This window comes from Rhincodon typus, chromosome 40 (assembly GCF_021869965.1).
Source record: "Rhincodon typus isolate 14 chromosome 40, sRhiTyp1.1, whole genome shotgun sequence".
NCBI lineage: Eukaryota > Metazoa > Chordata > Chondrichthyes > Orectolobiformes > Rhincodontidae > Rhincodon > Rhincodon typus.
The window spans coordinates 9,705,375-9,724,329 of NC_063371.1; the positions used below are offsets into that span (position 1 = coordinate 9,705,375).

Here is an 18,955-nt window from a genome sequence, read left to right on the forward strand (position 1 = left end):
AGATTTCCTTAAAAGGCAAACTTTCATTCAAATAAATACACCCACTACTTATTATGGGAGGCAGAACAGCAATATAAAGGCCGCAAGAGAATCATGGGGTTCTATATTGCAAGAACATTTCCTTTGGGTCAAACTTGATTGAATTAGTCAAGCTTGTGACTGTTTCCTGTATTGCAAGCATCAGGTAGGGCTAATTATTCATATTCTGGTTGAAATTCAAAATCCCAAATTCTTTATTATATGATCCCTTGACAATACCATAGGATGTTCTATTGCAGTCATGAAATGTGGGGCTTTATCAAGAACAAGAAAAAAAACTTGCAGCATTACATTCTTATAGTGAAAGGAAAAATTGCTGGAAAAACTCATCAAGTCAGTCATCGCTGCTGGAGACAGAAACAGTGAAAGATTTCAGCACAAGGACGTGTCATCATAAATGATAAACAATTTGAGATGGAACTGATTTGAAGCAATGGCAGAAGTGTAACAAGGGTAGATGGAGAGGATGGTATTGCAGATTAAGAGCAAAGGGGAAGATCTAGAATAGGACAGCAGGCAGACAAGACAAAATGATTAGTGCAAGCCAAATGGAGATAGTATTGAGATAACTGAAGAAATAGAAGGCAAAATGTCAACAGAAATAGCAAAATCAAGAACACCCTGCACCCAAAAAGCTGGAAGACAGAGGTTATGATCTGAATTTGATAAATTAAATGACTTTAGAAGCCTGCCTAACGAGAAGATGATGTGTTATCCTCAAGCTGGCATTGATCTTCAGTAGAACAATGTCGCTGGCCAAGGACAAACAGTTGAGTGGGTTAGAGAATCAGATTAACATGCAACCGGAAGCTTCGGGTCATGCTTGCAGATGGAACACAAGTGTTCTGTGAAGTGGTCACCCAACATGGGATTGGTCCCCTACTACATTGTTCCAATCAAGCTCAATGCTTCAGGACTTCACAATCATTGAAACTTATTCGACAATTGAGGTCTTAACTCCTGCTCCCAATTTTCCTGGCAGTAAAATGTGGGAATGATGTATTTACAATTCCTAATACACACCTTTTATTTAGCATGTCTTATTCCAGATATTTTTCACATCAAACAATATCATTATCTTTTCATTATTTCATCTCCTTACTTTCTACTACATCTCAGCTTCCCTTAACTTCTCTGCTAACCATCCTCACCCCTAGATTTATCCTTCCTCTGCACAAACTTCAAGCCTGTCATGTATCCAACCTTTGCTATTTCTTACAGAAGGCTGACCCCTGAAGTTAACTCTGATTCTCTTGCAAGATAGTAGCTGATTTTTTCCTGTTCTATTTCAGATCCTATTGTTAAGGTTTATTATTATTTGTATTTCAGCTGGAGAGGGTTCATAAGAGATTTATGAGGATGTTGCTGGGAATGGAGAATTTGAGTTATAAGGAGTGGCTGGATAGGCTGAGATTTTTTCCAGTGGAATGTAGGAGGTTGAGGGTTGACCTTACAGAGATTTAGAAAATCAAGATGGGTATAGATCAGGTCAATGGCAGTTTTTTTTTCCCCTAGGTTGGGAGATTTCAAGACTCAGGGGCATATTTTTGAGGTGAGGAGAAAGACTTAAAAAGGACAGGATGGGCAAATCTTTTACACAGGGTGGATCATATGTGGAATGAACTGCCAGAGAAAAGTGGTGGATGCGGGTACAGTGACAACGTTTAAGAGACAGTTGGCTAAGTACACGAATAGGAAATGTTTGGAGGGATATGGGCCAACTGCAGGCAGGTAGGACTAATTTAGTTTGGGATTATGGTCAGCATGAACTGGTTGGACTGAAGGGTCTGTTTCCATGCTGAATGACTATCTGCAGCATTTGCGGTAGTTTGTTTTTGTCTTTGTACCAGATATTTTAAACAAGGTCCATCATCTTGCATGGAAAGTCTAATAGCTCAGCCTTCCCAGCACCACAGAAGATATCCAAATCATGGAGTCATAGCCACTACAACACAAAGGAGGGCATTCAGACAGAGGTTCCATATATTTACAGCAATCCAGTCAGACTTATTTCCTTGCTCTAACACAGTAATCCTCCCAATTTCTTGCCCTCACATGCTCAAGTAATTTCTACTGGCATAATTCCATTATCCCCATTTCCACCCATCTCAGTCAGAACATGACAGTGAGTTACTGATCAGAAAGACTCAAAGACTAAGAAAAAGTATTTGTCACATTTCCACCCCCCCACCACTCCATCGCATCTCTTCCTCTGACGGGCTTTGCTTTTTGTCCACACTGTGCTGTTATATGTTGAATCCCTTCTCCATCAATGGAACAGGCTCAAAGGGCTGAATGGCCTACTCCTGTTGCAGCGATCCTACGTTCCCTGGAGCAACAAGCTGGTCAAGGGCAACAGTGAAGGGGAAATAGGACCACATTACAAATGTGCAGATTTAAGTCCAAGCCTATTAGATGTCAGTGCAATACTGCTTCCCAAACATGTTCAGCACAGAACCACGCCCAACCAAAGCTCTCAAACTGCAGAACTAATCTCCAGCAAGCATTTTACTGTAGTCAGTCTTTCTACCATATGCAGATCTCAAAGGTAAGTATTGAATTTACAGTGGCTAATTAACTACTGAAGCTGTAATCAAAAGCAGCCTGGTTTACGAGGAATAGGTCAGCTCAGTTTTAAAATTTCCTAATTGGAAACAAAATGGTTTCCTCTTCCTTGTGAAGAATAGTTATTACACAATGAGGAATAAATTCCTAAAACAACTTGGCTAAGAATTGGGGGTGGTGAGAAGATGAGAAACTTTCAAAATTATTTTTTTTTTGCCAGGAAGCCAAACAATTATTTACATTGTGATAGGAAGAATGATTACCAATTATTAAATAATCCTTCAATAACTTTATTCAGTGCGAGACTAAATCTGTGACTATTGTCAAATAGTCCCCAGATAGCCACCTTCTTCCCTCCCGAACCACTGCAAGTAAAGTGCTCGTTCCTGTGTTTAATGTGTTAACCATTTTCTGCTCATGGCAATTAACATTTGCAGTGCTGTTGAGTCACCAGAGAAAGAAATTGCAAAACATTTAGCAGAGGCTTGACTGTTGGCAAGAATACCCATGGACACAGAACTCTGGTTTTGGTAGCTTTCCATTTCCTACTTAGACTCCCAGACCAGCTTCTTAAGACCTTCCCAACAGTAAACTACTGATGCCCCCTGTGATTTACAAAGTGAAAGTGGCTGGAGAGGGTTGGGGCAGGGAGGAAGGGGGAGGGGTGGTGGTGTAGTAAACGCATGAAATTCCGTAATTTCCTTCATTCAACAAGTGCAGATAACATCCTCTGTTAAATAGCAAGGTTGAAACCAGAGCCAGATATTGGCCTAAAATTCTTCCCCACTACTGAAATCAAAACGTATGATTCAATATCCACAAATCCTGAAGGGGATGCACACAGCAAGTTTGTTTTCGTAAGTGGTGTCCAAACCCTTTCTTTGTATACATCAAAAATTCTCATATTACTTGTCCATTATTCATTCTGCATGGTTATGTTGTACAGATTGGAGATGAAGCTTACGCAGCAGCACGCCAACTTCAAACAGTTCCTGCAACGTTAAAACGTCTTCCGGTGGATTGCACGTGCTCCATCCTCCTCATACTCTTTCTTTGATACCCACATTCTCTTAAATGTGTCTAAGGAAGCGAGAATAGATCCACTGCAGGAAGACAAGATTTAAAGAAACCTGGTTTTAAAAAGGCAAACTGTGGAGTCAGCTGTCTTAATCGTTAGCAACGCAGCAGATAGTAAAACTTGCTGAAGAAGTGCCTAGCCATACTCAGTCAAATGCAACCTTGCTGCGAAGAGTAATCACTCTCATTCCAACTCTGGAATTTGCCACTTAGGGTCCATGTTTGGACTAAGGTTCTAATAAAGTCTGGAGGCTAAGAACTCCCAGTTGGAGATTAACAGCTATCTAGCAATCTAGTCATTAATGATCGGCATCAGAGATATGAGCTTTTGTTTCCAGATTTAGCACAGTTAATAAATTGAACTCCAAATCTTCCATGGTAGGGTTAAAACTCATGTCCAAGGAACCTCTGGATTACTAGTCCAGTCATCAAACAATTGGGCTACTGTTCCCATCAGATGGGATCAGCAGCCATTTGGGAATCTGCTTCTTCCCATCTGAGGTTTTGGTGGTGCCTGGAAAAGAGATGTCACCCATTTTGTTTTGAAGAAAAAGAAACAAAAAAAACGGAGGCAAAATTGCAAGTGATTGGAACTTTAACTGTGTTTGCACTGAAAGACAGGTTGATCTCACTGAAGGACATTGCATCAATTCATTGACTGCCCCTGGCCTGATATACAATGTCTCCAAATAAGACACATTGTCCCATTAGCTGGACTTACACTCGTTCAATGCGGATAACAAAGAAGTGAGCTGAGGTCATTTGAAATATGTTTGTTTGCTTTAAACAGCCCGTAATTCAGCAATCCCATCTCATATTCCCACAATTCATCCTTCATATATTTATCCGCTTACCCTTTTGAAGGCTCCTTGAGAGGTCACTGGATTGACAGCGTGCTGAATGTTCACACAAAATACTTGGCAGTCAGAGTTCTAAGGTTAGGCTTGACATACTTTTTTGGGACAGAGAAATCTACAATCAATCTGTGCTGCAACTGACCAAGGAGCATTTGGTGCGCAGGGAGAGATGGAGTGTCACAGTGTATTGACCCAGGTTAAATCTATCCTGGGAAGCTGCGTTTGGATAGTCAAGAGGGAGCTTGACCATATTCTGAGTCTGAACTGGACGGAAAATTTACATTCCAAGGGCACAATATCCCTTTATCCATAAAACACAAGTTAAATTAAATCCTCAAATGCCTAAATCCCAACTCATGGATATACTTACCCTATCCATGTGGAGTACAACCTCTCTTGTGGTGCAGAGATCTGCAAAGGAACAAAATTTGTTAACAACAGGTATGCAACTCTAGCACCTGGCTTCTCAACAAGAATTTAAAACCTTTTCTCATACCTTTATTTTCACATCTTTCGGTGCCAATTTCTTAACCTCACTGAGTAACCGGTCACCAAAACCTGAAAAGCAAGGAAACTTAGATTGAAGTTCTTCAAAACATTGCTTTTGGCTCCTCACTGGTTCTTCGATGGCAGCTTGATTTCATGCTAATGGACTGCAAGCAGGTTGTTGCTGTCATAATGACTACATGCAATTTGCTGCTATTATAATGAAACCAAGCTCTCACTTTTTGAGGGGATGATGGTTTGGGGATGAGGAGGGAGTGCAGTAGAAAGAAGGGGGAAAACAAATGTTGCTTTCCATCTAGATATCATGGGTGATTCACATCTACCCTCCAGACATCTAGTCCAGTTTACTGCATTCTTCTGCATTTCCAGAGGCATGGACTAATTTGGATCACAATAAACAGCAAGCACCAGAGATAGTGGGAACTGCAAATGCTGGAGAATGTGAGAGTCTAGGCCCAAAACGTCAGCCTTCCTGCTCCTCTGATGCTGCTTGGCCTGCTGTGTTCATCCAGCTCTACACCTTGTTATCTCAAACAGCAAGCGCCATTTGACACAGTGAATTTAACACATGCAGAGTCTGTGAGTGATCACATGAGCTATCAGTTGAGAACCCTCGGGCCGCACACTCAGAGTACTTGTTTGGGTCAAGCCAAGGATCTAACTTGTCTGGGTGTAAACAACAAAGGTTCTACACAATTGCTACTGGATGGCATGTGACTTTTATATCATCAACACAGATTTGTATTCAAGTCTGAGTGACATGCTGTCTAAACTATTCCCTTCTGAACTCTCCTTGAAGTTCAGTTCCCTGGGTGAAGAGCTCACAGCAGCAAACTGTCTACAATTCATATAAACTTAGGTGGTTAAGGTTGAAACCGAAGCACACAACCATAGAGGAACATTTACACTGCACCTTATGCTTTCTGTAACTGAACCAAGAATGCTTACTGAGCTATTTTCCAATTAGGACCAACAAGTTTCAGCATTCTTCAGCCCTCTAGCAAAACTACAGCCTTCAACCATTTTAGATTTTTCACAGAATTGTGATTCACAGAAGATAATTTGACCCCTGACTGTGTGCCATTCACTTCTCAAAAGCAATCGAGTTAGTCCCATTCCACTGCTCCTTCTCATATTCCCACAATTCATCCTTCATATATTTATCCACTTTCCCTTTTGAAGGCTCCTCTTGAAATCAGCCTCCAATATTGCTAGCTTCAACACTTCACAGCAACATTTTAAAGCACAAACTGAACAGGTCATCTGCTGTTCAACAGAAAACATTTTCAAGGCACCTTTGAACAGGGTGGAACCTCCAGACAGAACTATATTGCAGAATAAAGTCCTGCGAAGGTCCATGTCTGACTTTTGAATAGCAAACGCCAGCACTTCATGTATCCCTTCACTCTCATCTCCAATTAGGTCAGGTTTGAAAAGCAACTCGGGAGCTCGGAATCGGGCAGGTCCCACCTGCAGGCAACCAAAAAATAACAGGTCATAAGTTTTGCATTCATACAGATTTACTTGCAACTGGACTATTTTATGTTATATCTGCATTTTGTTGAACAGCTACTAACTATTTATTGGAAAATGCTAGAAAGCAGCTCTCAGCCTGAATTCAAACACGTACAGGCAGAACTTTAAATCAACTGAACCAGTGGGTACATCATTACATGTGGTGCCAAGCGTTCACACCACAAAAGGTCCCTGGATCAACTCTTTACCTAGGCGGAGATAGTAGGAACTGCAGATGCTGGAGAATCTGAGATAACAAGGTGTAGAGCTGGATGAACACAGCAGGCCAAGCAGCATCAGAGGAGCAGGAAAGCTGACGTTTCGGGCCGAGACCCTTCTTCAGAAATGGGGGAGGGGAAGGGGGTTCTGAAATAAATAGGGAGAGAGGAGGAGGTGGATAGAAGATGGATAAAGGAGAAGATAGGTGGAGAGGAGACAGACAGGTCAAAGAGGCGGGGGTGGAGCCAGTAAAGGTGAGTGTAGGTGTGGAGTTAGGGAGGGGATAGGTCACTCCAGGGAGGACGGACAGGTCAAGGGGGTGGGATGAGGCTAGTAGGTAGGAGATGGGGTTGGGGCCGGGGCCTGAGGTGGGAGGAGGGGATAGTTGGGAGGAAGGACAGGTTAAGGAGGTGGGGACAAGCTGGGCTGGTTTTGGAACCCCTCACCCCCATCCCAGGCCCCAAGAAGACATTCCACATCAAGCAGATGTTCACTTGCACATCTGCTAACATGGTATACTGTATCCGCCGTTCCCGTTGTGGCCTCCTCTACATCGGGGAAACCAAGCGGAGGTTTGGGGACTGCTTTGCGGAACACCTACGCTCGGTTCGCACTAAACAATGGCACCTCCCAGTTCGAGAACCATTTCAACTCCCCCTCCCATTCCTTAGACGACATGTCCATCCTGGGCCTCCTGCAGTGCCACAACGATGCCACCCGAAGGTTGCAGGAACAGCACCTCATATTTCGTTTGGGAACCCTGCAGCCCAATGGTATCAATGTGGACTTCACAAGCTTCAAAATCTCCCCTCTCCCTACCGCATCCCAAAACCAGTCCAGCTCGGCCCCGCCTCCCTAACCTGTCATTCCTCCCACCTATCCCCTCCTCCCACCTCAAGCCCCACCCCCATCTCCTACCTACTAGCCTCATCCCACCCCCTTGACCTGTCCGTCCTCCCTGGACTGACCTATCCCCTCCTTAACTGCCCACCTACACTCACCTTTACTGGCTCCATCCCCGCCTCTTTGACCTGTCTGTCTCCTCTCCACCTATCTTCTCCTTTATCCATCTTCTATCCGCCTCCCCCTCTCTCCCTATTTATTTCAGAACCCCCTTCCCCTCCCCCATTTCTGAAGAAGGGTCTAGGCCTGAAACGTCAGCTTTCCTGCTCCTCTGATGCTGCTGGGCCTGCTGTGTTCATCCACCTCTACACCTTGTTATCTCCTTACCTTGGCAGATACCTTAGATCAAGGCACCAAGCTTAGCTAATGCAAAAGTTAAACACTTCAGTGTTGATGACCACTCACGATGACTATCATCCAATTCTGCTGTGCACATGCAAGTCAGGAAAGGAAAAGGATGGGAGTGATGCTCCCCATTGTCCAACAGCCTATTGATGGTCACCGTCCCAACTTGGACACGAAGAATAACCACTAATGAGTCAGCCCGGTGGCTCAGTGGTTAGTACTGCTGCCTCACAGCGCCAGGGACCCGGGTTTGATTCAACTCGAGTGACTGTCTGTGTGGAGTTTGCTCATTCTTCCTGTGTCCGTGTGGATTCCCTCCATGTGTTCTGATTTCCTCTCACAATCCCAAGATCATGCTAAATTATCCGTAGTGTCCAGCAATATGCAGGCTAGGTGGATTAGCTATGGGAAATGCAGGGTTACAGGGACAGTGAGGGGAGTGGGTGTGTGGTGGGGTTGGGGGTGGGGGGATGGTTTCTGGGTGTGATGCTCTTCAGAGGCTCAGTGCAGACTCAGGTGATCCCAAATGGCCTGCGTCCACAGGGATTCTATGATTCTAGATGGTCAAATTCAAACATAAAGCAACACCCATAACAGACTACTGGAGACAATGGAACAGGATTGATGCTTTAAGGGATCATACCTCTTCTACACTGTGACTAAATAGGGGTACCTTTCTTCCAGCAATACCTCTAAAGTGCTCCCATCAGGCAGAGTGTACTGTGCTTTCTCAGTCTCCAGCGTCTCATCTTTCTGTGGATTTATGGAAAGGTAACAGGCCCGCTGTAAAGCAAGAAACAGGTCAACTCTAAAATAAAGCATGACAATTTCTTGCTGAAATACAAATACATGACAAGATTTATGCGCAAGAAGGCCATTTGTTTACATAACAATGTTACAATCCACTATATGTGAAACCCAACTTAAAGCTGCAAGTGGCTTACAAATGCAATGCACAATCGCTGTGTTGTGGGGTTTGCCAGGTTTGTGAAGATTGTTCTGAAGTACCACATGATTGTAAAGAGAACAAGTATTTGTGGAAACAGTGCTGAAATCACACAAATTGATGAGGAAGGATTGCTGTAAAAACAACTGTAAACATCATATAAATCCCACGTGTGGCATAGTCATCTCACACCAGATAATGTAAACATGGTTCAAAGCAAGGAGCTTGGCTCTACTCTTAGCAGCTGAGCCGCACGAATCTGCTCAGGACTTTGTACCAGATGGATGTACCAGTCCATGATTTTGTGTCTTCTGAAAAGGACAGTGCAGAAAATCAAAGGTCAAAGAGTGCACAGCCAGAAAATTCAGAACCAAGCATACCCTTTCCCACATTGCTGACAATCTATACTGACATGGACATCATCAGTCTAGTACAAGGACAGATGCTTGAATTGACGTCAGTACACAGCACACTGGTGTTTTATTGAATGGAGACCACTTAAGGGAAAATGCTATCGATCATGAACCCACAACTTTAAAGTCGTGTGTGGGGTTTAATATCTCAGTGAAATAAACAGTTGACAGTCTGAAATTGGGGAAAAAAATAAAACAATGGTCATTTATACAAAGGCTCTAATCTCGCACTCCAGTAGACACAGGGAACCAGTACGTGGGATCATCAATTTCTCTACAAGGCACACACCTTCCTGATTTTGCAATGTATTCTCACTGTGTCACAAATCTTGGAACACACGGCTAAGCAGTACTATGTGACTCCCATAGACAGTCAATTATCAAACTCGCCAACATGTTCCTGAACATACTTAGTTTTGGACAATGAATGCTGGTATTGCCCATACCACATTGAATGAATAAACTTTAAAAAGGTGCACCCACCTCCTTAATTGTCTTAACAACCTCAAACTCTGCAGTTGTATGGAAGTCATATCCTTCTTTCCTTAGGAGCAGGCGCAGGTAACGGGACACATCCCTGCCTGCAACATCCACCCTCATAATAGAATGTGGCATGGCAAAACCTTCATAGATTGGGACAGCATGAGTCACACCATCCCCAGCGTCAAGCACGACACCTGTAGTCCGGCCTGTTGCATACCTGCAATTCATACAGGAAACAAATGATCAACAGTTTTAACTGCAGGATCCTGCAGTTAAAACACCAAGAATACTGTCAGAAACTGCTGCCACAGCCAAAAAAAGGATTTTACTTTCAACACAAATGCCTCACTTGCTTTTTCTGTTGCTATGCAGTTCGAAGGCACAAACCACATCAAGTCAAAAAATATCCAAATAATTAATAAATGATATTAATTGTTCATTTGTAGAAACTTACAGACTCAGAACAGCTTGCATCGAGATGAAGAGTGCAGGAACGTTAAATGACTCAAAAAACACCTCCGCTGCCCTCTCTCTGTTTTTGCTTGGATTTAACGGAGCTTCTGTGAGGAGCACTGGATGCTGAAATGAAAACAAAGCATTTTTACCTTGGATTATCCTCAGCATCAAGATAAGCAAATATGAGGTTATCCATTTTGGACCAAAAAAGGCTAGATCAGTGACTTCAGGGGTTAAGTTATGAGGACAGATTATACAAATTGGGCACGTTTTATCCAAAATTTAGAAGAGTAAGGGGTGATCTGATCAAAGTCTTCAAGATATTAACAGAAAAAGAGAGGGTTGATAAAGATAAACTATGTCCACTGGTTGGAGATTCTAGAACAAAGGGATATTGTCTGAGAATCTTGGCCAGACCATTCAGGAAAGATGTTAGGAAAACTTATACACACAAAGAGTGGTAGATGATAGAAACGTTCTTCCACAAATGGCGTAATTCCAGAAACAATTGTTAATTTTACATCTGAGATAAATAGATGTTTGTTAAGTGAAGGTATTAATGGGATATGGGCTAACAGCAAGGATACGGAGTTAGGCCACAGGTCAACCATGATCTGAATGAATGGCAGTAACAGGCTCGAGGGGCTGAATGGCCTACTAATCTTCCTATGTGCCTCTAACAATGGCCACGTTTTGATTCCTCTGTTTCCTGTCAACGGTACTTCATGAGCAGAATTCAAGGCAATCACAATTTAGCCCCAAACAAAGGTGTACAGTAACTTCATGCAAGACATCACTCGTGAAAAACAGGAAGATTATATGTAGGATAACCGGAGACAGAGGCTAACGTGCATTGCTGGAGTAGGAATCTTACAGAAGGCTTTGCACTCCACTCAACCTACGTTAGGAATCCTTCATTGGTATTCTTGAGTGAGCTTTACTTTGCATCAGCACTGAATTATGCCTGACATGCAAGTGTTGAACATGGATAACTGAAATCACAGAACCATACATGATTCAAGGCCATCGGGTCCATTTGTCTTGTGTTTGCTCTTTGAAAGAGATGTCACATGTGACTAATTCCACCAATATTTTCCTAAACTCTGCAACCTTTATCCATTGCAGTATATTTCAGCTTGGTTTGCTTCTGTCAACCTTTCGTGAAGTGCACTTGAGATTATGTTACTGTGCAAAAAATTCTCATCATGTTTCTGGTTCTATTGCCCGTTATCTGAATTGTTACATTTTGATTACCGACCTTCCTGGTTGTGGAAACAGGTCCTTCTTATTTACTCCATCAAACATTTATAATTTTTAACACTTCATTAAATCTTCCCTTAAAAACTTCCGCTCTAACTATAGCATCACCCACTTCTCTAGTGCGTTCTTGTAACTGAAGTCATTGATCCCCAGTTCTTCACTTCAGTTCTCTATGCTTTATTAAGCTCTGAAACCCAGTTTTCTAAATAACAACCAAGTCAACTTTCCCTGCCAGCGAAAGTGCAAAGCCACCCAATTTCCCACACCTTAGTGGGTGCAAATTTCATCTTAAGACACAACATGGGCAAACAGAAGTTTATGTCTTGCTCAAATTCTCACAGTGCTTCTCCAAACATGATTTGCTTCCTCTGTGGTGATCACATTCCTCCCTTTTTCCTGCTCAGAGCAGTTTATCACCCGAGTTCCAGAAGGCTTGTGGTGAGGGTTAGCAGTCAAAGCTGCTCAAGAGACAGCAGCCCAGCAATGACACCTCCAAAGGACTGAATTTCTCAACTGTGGAACAGACTAGAAAAAGAAAGGATCCATAATGTAATGGGACCCAGATAAATGATTTATTATACTCCTCTACACAACTTTATGAGGGAAATGCACTGCTTGGCATGGCAGCCAGCCAGCCTCAAGAATAGTCCCTCAAGGCAGCTGTGTGGCTCTGTTTCTTTCAATGCAATGTGGGTTTGGCAAGTGCCAAATCACCAAAGTGTGCTTATGTAAGACCCAAGGTGGACCCTGCTCACAGTTCACACATTGTATTTAAAACAATCAACTTGACATTTGTTGCACATTTCAAAATCTGTTTAAATCTCAATTAACCAATTTTAGAAAACAAGCAATTAATGGCACCATGTCCTTCCATTGAAGTCTTAATTTCCCAACATTAAAATGAAGATAAGTTCGGTTCTCAAGCACTGAGTTCAACTCTTCCCAAAGAACTAAGACGGAGCCAGGAATTTTAACTAAAGTTGATAGCGCAACCAATCCTGAAGCCTATTCCCTTGCAACTAACCATGTTAAAACCTGAATGTCAAAGGAGCAATCTGCTTACATTACCATAACAGCTTTCGAATGCCTCACAGTGGGGGAATGTGACAGACCTGAGCTGAGGGGGAATGCCAGGACAGGACATGGGTGAGGGGAGAGCACAAGATGGAGCTTTTCAGAAAGTTCTGAAATAACAAGGGACCAGGTGGAGAACTTTGGCAAGAGGAAACCAGTGTGACAACATCCAGTTGAAGCTTTAGTCACTGTTATTAGAGAACAGAGAGGGGTTAGCATAATAATCCAGCAATGGGTACTGGCAGATAAAACAAGAGAAAGCTTAGTAGAAATGAGTTGAACACAAGGGAAGACAGCAATACAAGGATGAAAATCTTGTATTTAATGGCCCAAATGTGAAGATTATCACTTACAAACCTGAAAAATGAATACAGCATGTATGAATGACAGAAATTAAGTTCTGAACGATTTGAAATATGCAAGGGGAAATTAAAATGTATCAATCATTACAATACAAACAAAATAATTGCAGTGTTCTCACTTCCTCAGAGAAGGTCTGCAGTTGGTCCTTGCCATAAACATATTGCCAAATTCTTTCCATATCATTCCAGTCTTGCACAATGCCATGTTCCATGGGATAACGGATCGAGAGCAAACCTCGGTGTTCCTGTTGCAAAAGGGGGTAGAATAACAAGGAAGAGATGACAAAATTAATACACACCAATAAACACAAGACTGAAACATATTCCCCACTGCTGCAGCGCACCAGTGATTCTCAATGTGCTGAATCTTGCAGGTTGTTCGCTACCTTGGGTAACGTTTCCCAACTGTTATTCATGTTGAAATGCTGGATTACACAAACAAGATGTAGGCTGCAGAACCTGAGATGGTCTGCGAGACAACATCCTTTTATAAAGCAGACACTGGATGAGAATCAGGCACCATCAGTGATTGGAAACTTCTCTAGGCCAAGCAAAGTCAGTGGGAACCAGCAAGTAAAAAACACGTTCTTTGTAGCTTACGGTCAATTACAAGACTTATCATCAAAATATACTGATCGTTCCTATGCATCTTTCAGCAGAGCATTTGGAACCAAGGTGCTGAAAGAAGCAGCATTACTATAACTTAACAGTACAGGTGCACACAACAATGGTACAACAGGAAACCAATATATACATTTACACAATAACATCTGAGTATGCAAACATGTACACAGTAAGCCATTGATCTTCTCCGTACTGACAGGAAACTGGTGCAGAAAGGACCCAAAGTAAAAGGAGATTCAAAGAGATTTAGCTGGGTCCCTTCTGCTTCCCATTACCACGGATATCAGCTAGAATTTAATTTACAACCTTCCTTAAATCAGAGAATTAATCATACATTTATGGAAAGCAGTGCCATTAGTAACACTGTCAAGACACAAACTGCCATCCAGCTCTCCTTTGCAAGTTGATGTGATTTAAGCAGTTGATAGACTGATGTGAAGGAAATGATTGCTGAAATTGTTGGAGTCCAGAACAAGCAACACAAACTTGAAAATTAAAGCTGGACCACTTATACATAATGTGGGAAAACACACCTTCACACAGGTAGGGGCGGAAGAAGTCTGAAAACTTTTTATCAAAATGTTTGGCAGGGTGGGGGTGGGGTCAGCTGAAAATTTCAATGCTGAGATTGGTAACGTGTTTGTTAGGCATAGGTACAATGGGCAATAAACTGAGGGGGGTTCGATGGATTGCAGACATGTCAGCTTTGATCTCTTGGAGCTTTTGCTTACTCCTGTTCTTGAACCTGAAGCAGAGTTGCTTCTTCACGTGGCTTTGGTATTCAACAACCAGGTCACAAACACAATATTCAGGAGACACAGGTTAAGAAAATCAACCTAAATATTATAGAAGCACATTGAGTTGCTGGGAGTGGAATTCTAGCAAGGAATGTTGATACTCATGAGGAATCTTTTCACTTGCCAAAAATAAGATTCAGGTTGACAAAAATCTGAAGTCTCATGACATTTTTGTGGCCTCACAGTTACTTGTTCCCCAAAGTGGACCATTTTAAATCGAAGAAGTGAACATGTGAAGAGAACACAATACCTCAGCTTTAGGTCCAATGAACAAATCACCTTCTAATGCTCCAGCCATCACTCGAACATGTTTTGGTCGTCCCACACTAGGTTGAATCAGAACAATTTTTTTAAGCCAGTGATGACACAAACAATTAATGAGGCGTTATCATACATGGAATCACAGATCGGCAGGCGATATTAAGTGTTTAGTTTGCATATTTAATTCAAGTTTAACTCGCACTTAATGATCACTTTCTTCCAAGTAATGTAACATCTACAAAACACATGTTAATAGCCAATTTACTCGAATGGACATTTTTCACAGCAGACTCCACTGAAGACACATATAATACTGTCCTCCAGTGATATCTGCCCAAACTAACACTGTTCAGAACAACAGCAGCCTGCGCTGGAAGTCCAGCCAAATTACTTTCTCATTGGAAAAGGGCAATTACTACACAAGCTAATAGTACTTCGGAGAAGAACAAAAACACAAAGTCTGGGACAGAGCCTGAGCATAATGGCTTCAATTGCTCAGTACACAACTAATTGACAGCCCACAAGATCACTTGTATCTGCGTGATCTATAAATATTTTAATATAATTTATTGTTAAGTTTGGACGCTTGAATTATTGACAAACAGGTTTCTCCGAAGGATTTCTGGAGCCACTATGATTTATGTTAAAGCAACTTGATCAAGAAGTAGCTTTCAGAACTAATGGCTAATGACTGAGCAAAATAAACAATTGCGCACCAGGGTTTCTCTGGTGTGAGTCCGATGCAACAGTACTTCTGGGTGATGTACAAGGAGTGTTTTGGGAATTAATGGGATTACGTTTACACTGTGTTTTAAAGTCTCTAAATTTTGGCTCTGTGAAAATACTTTGGGTTTGTACTGTTTTATCTTTGTTTATGTGCGTAATAAACTTCATTGTTAAAACCAAATCTGTATGCTCATGTTTCAGTCTGAGAATACATGTAAAAAACTAAAACAGAAAATACAATCCATCAAGCCAGATTTCAGTCTGTGATCTGATGTGTCCATGAATAATTGGGATCACAGCACATGTGAAATGTAAACGTGAAAATCTGGTGCAGTTATCGGGTACTTTTAAACCTGAACAATGGAGCACGTTTGTACTTTCCTGCATATCCACAAAATGTTGCATCTCATGCATTGCAGCATAGAGTCCCTTGTCCTTCGATTTTTCAGGTGATGAACGAATATTTTTGTCTTCAATCCAATAAATAGGGAAAGGTGCACAAGTAGAGAAGGAACCCTTCAAAATGCTCATGCTGATGCTGAAGTTTATGAACATACTTACTAATTTGGGAAACAGTATTTGGGGATCTGATCACCAGCAAATCCAGCTTTGACAACTCCTGAACCCTGGACATACAAAAGTAGAGAAGACAGGAAAAGTTACAATGCACAACTCAACTGAGAATTCATCACTGGATAAAGTTGTCAAAATGTACCAGCTGTCTATTGCACTACACGTTATCATATCTGACTGCAGAGTGGTTTTGCACAACATTCGCATTTGCACTTTCCATCCTGGACTAACAAACAGCGATCAGGAATTCTGCCTGATTTTTTTCCTCCACTAAACCTGGCTTTTGACCAGGCCAGGGGTGTTGGACGAGGGATGAAACTTGGAGTTGCGCTCTGAGGAGCCAGTGAAATCTGAAAACACTGTCTGTGCCCAACAAAAGCGATACAAGCAAAACCTGAGAAAAATTTTATGGATTGGTTTCGTCAAGTCCCAGACCATCTTTAGCTTCAATACTCCGTCCAGAAGAAACAGAAGCACCTTTTAATTGATGCATCTTCTTGACATTTCTCCTCTCTATCACAAACAAACACACACTTTACCGCACATACTTACTGTAATCACATTAAACTATAGGATGGTACAAGGTTAGCATTATGAAACTAGCAAATAAAAAAATCAGCTTGGTATCGTGTCCAAAGGAGCAAAATACCTCGAATAATGAAGTTTAAAAGTTAAAACCATGCTTTGGTTCATAAGCACTCTATGGATTTAAAATCATTCAATATGTAATGTTGAAACTCAATTGGTCCTCTATAGCCCAACCTATCATTCCATCTTTACTTCTGTGGATGATATTACAACTCATGAAACTGAAAAATGCTGTATACATGTTCAGCAGCCTATTACTGATTGTGAATATTCCCCTTGTGGGTATGAACCTGTGCCTGATCATCATGTCTCAGTCTAACTTAAGGCAGGGCTCGGAAGTTCCCTTCTTGAATCCTTTGCATCATTAATTGTTTTTTTCATGACAAATTGTACCTGATCGCTGTATTGAGTTAGTGTCTTCTGTTGCTATTTCTGCATTTGTATTTGGCACCAATCAGCCACACATCAAACTTTTGAAAAATCTAAAAGTTCACAGAGGCTGGAAATCTGGAATTAAAAACAGGCTCTGCATTATGTTCCAGTCCCCAGAATTCAAACACTGAGCAGGGTTCAGCAAGTTATCCAAGGGTCATTTTGTTTTTGACTAAGCAATGATAGAGACAACCTGACCAAAGGAAGATCATAGGAAGGACTAAACAGGATTGGGGAATGGGAATGCAGAAACTAGAGCAGCTGCAGGATGGACGAATCCAAAAAATCCACTTCTCCAAAAAAGTAAACTCATCCAACATCCACAATTGTTCACCTTGTGCCAACTGTAGACTTTTAACACTTGAGCTAAGATTAATTCATTTCCTACTCATGACTGCACTGAAAACTGAATGGGCTATTTCAAATTACCTATCCATATCATCACTTTTAAATATCAATCAAAAGAATTTAATGGCTATTGTAATTTATCCTAGCATCCCGTGATGATTCTTTCAGTCCAATCTGCATTTCACGACGTGCATATGAAAATAGAACAGGAGTCATTTTCATCTCTTGTCTTTGGTTGCTCCCAAGTTGAAAACTTCACTTATCTGTATCCTCTTCCCACCCCCCAATAACACAAGAGACTATCAGGGCAGATGAGTGCAGATGCTGGAATTTGTACTGAAAACCAAAATGACAGGAAATCACAGCAGGTCAGAGTGCATCCGTGGAGAGCCATCTAGACTCAAAACATTAGCTTGCTCACTCTACATGTGTGCTGCCTGATCTGCTGTGATTGCTAGTAATTTTTTTCAACTCAGGACACTGAGCAGCCTCTCAAAATTTGAGGTACTGCTCCCTTGTGCTTGAAAGCAGCAGGTACCCACAATGACTCTGTGGAACCAACCTGCACTTTTAGAGTCTTTCTTGGGACATGACTGTTGCTGGCGAGGTCAAAATTTGCTGCCGGCCCCTAAATGCCCTCAAAAAGGTAGCAGTGAACCACCTTGTTAAACTGCTTGACTCTCTGTGGAGTAGGTGCAACATCTGCAAACGATGCTCGGAAGAGAGGTCCAAGGTTCTGTCATCCTCACCACTCACATCACCAAGCACTTCTACACGTTGCTCCTGGCTGTTTTAATATCTCATATTTTCCATGCAGTCACAGGCCTCCCTTGTTGCTCGCCTCCCTCCTTCCCGTGAAAATGACTTATTATACACTTGGCAAGTGCCAAGTCCTGAGGCCACCTCCGTTTCCCACCCACCGCAGGTGCTGCCTGGCCTGAGCACTTTGATCATGATCACGGACGTAAACATCATGCTCCTACATTCTGAGAAACTGTAGGCCAACTGATCAATGACAACAGGGTTCTGGGTGAGGTCCTTTTAAAGGAGTAAAGTAGGAGGGAGAAGTAAACGATAGACAACCTTTCTGATGACGGGATGGGAGGTTAGTAGGGACATTAGTGGCAGAAGACGATAGGCCCATTTGATACTAGGGCGCCAGGACTTCAACTGGACGTTTCATGTCTTTTTTCCGTCGGCGAAATTAAAAGGGCGAATGTGGGGACCATCCCTTTAAAAGGCGGCCAGCGGCGGTTGCTGCTTCCACAGCGACCTTTTCAAAAGCAAGGAGCGGCCTACCCGGCCGGCTACTCACATTGTCGATAACCACGGGCTGGTTCGTAATGATATCATAGGACTCCATCGTCGAAACCGTTTTTGTTTTCGTTTCTTTGAGCTATCCTCCCTTTTTTTAACTCGCCTTTGCGGTGCCGCCACCCTGATGACTCGACTCGGCGCCTGCGCAGACCCAGCGACACACCGCCCCCAATCCCCCACACTGCGCCTGCCCAGTCTTGCGGATCCCGATTGGTCGCCGCAAGGCGGCGCTGCCAAACGGGCGAAGAGCGGCCGGGCGATTGGCGAA

General features: G+C 42.4%; 1 protein-coding gene across 1 annotated transcript; it reads right to left on the reverse strand.

The window, feature by feature from the left end:
- Window positions 1–209: 209 nt before the first annotated feature.
- actr1b (actin related protein 1B) lies at window positions 210–18,901 on the reverse strand. The gene is made up of 11 exons (XM_020522176.2): window positions 18,686–18,901; window positions 15,991–16,055; window positions 14,693–14,768; window positions 13,141–13,266; window positions 10,324–10,448; window positions 9,870–10,086; window positions 8,718–8,810; window positions 6,341–6,515; window positions 5,035–5,096; window positions 4,909–4,949; window positions 210–3,707 (listed from the first exon to the last, which is right to left on the reverse strand). Exons 1-11 carry the CDS (start codon window positions 18,731–18,733, stop codon window positions 3,605–3,607), a joined length of 1,131 nt encoding a protein of 376 aa, XP_020377765.1. The 5' UTR covers window positions 18,734–18,901; the 3' UTR covers window positions 210–3,604.
- Window positions 18,902–18,955: the final 54 nt, after the last annotated feature.

Excerpts from the sequence above, each read along its gene's own strand:
- actr1b (XM_020522176.2), bottom strand. The coding sequence starts at position 18,733 with ATGGAGTCCTATGATATCATTACGAACCAGCCCGTGGTTATCGACAAT. Across the intron at positions 14,769-15,990 it reads AAATACTGTTTCCCAAATTA|TGTGGGACGACCAAAACATG; the intron begins GTAAGTATGTTC and ends GATTCAACCTAG. Across the intron at positions 4,950-5,034 it reads CGAAAGATGTGAAAATAAAG|ATCTCTGCACCACAAGAGAG; the intron begins GTATGAGAAAAG and ends GTTCCTTTGCAG.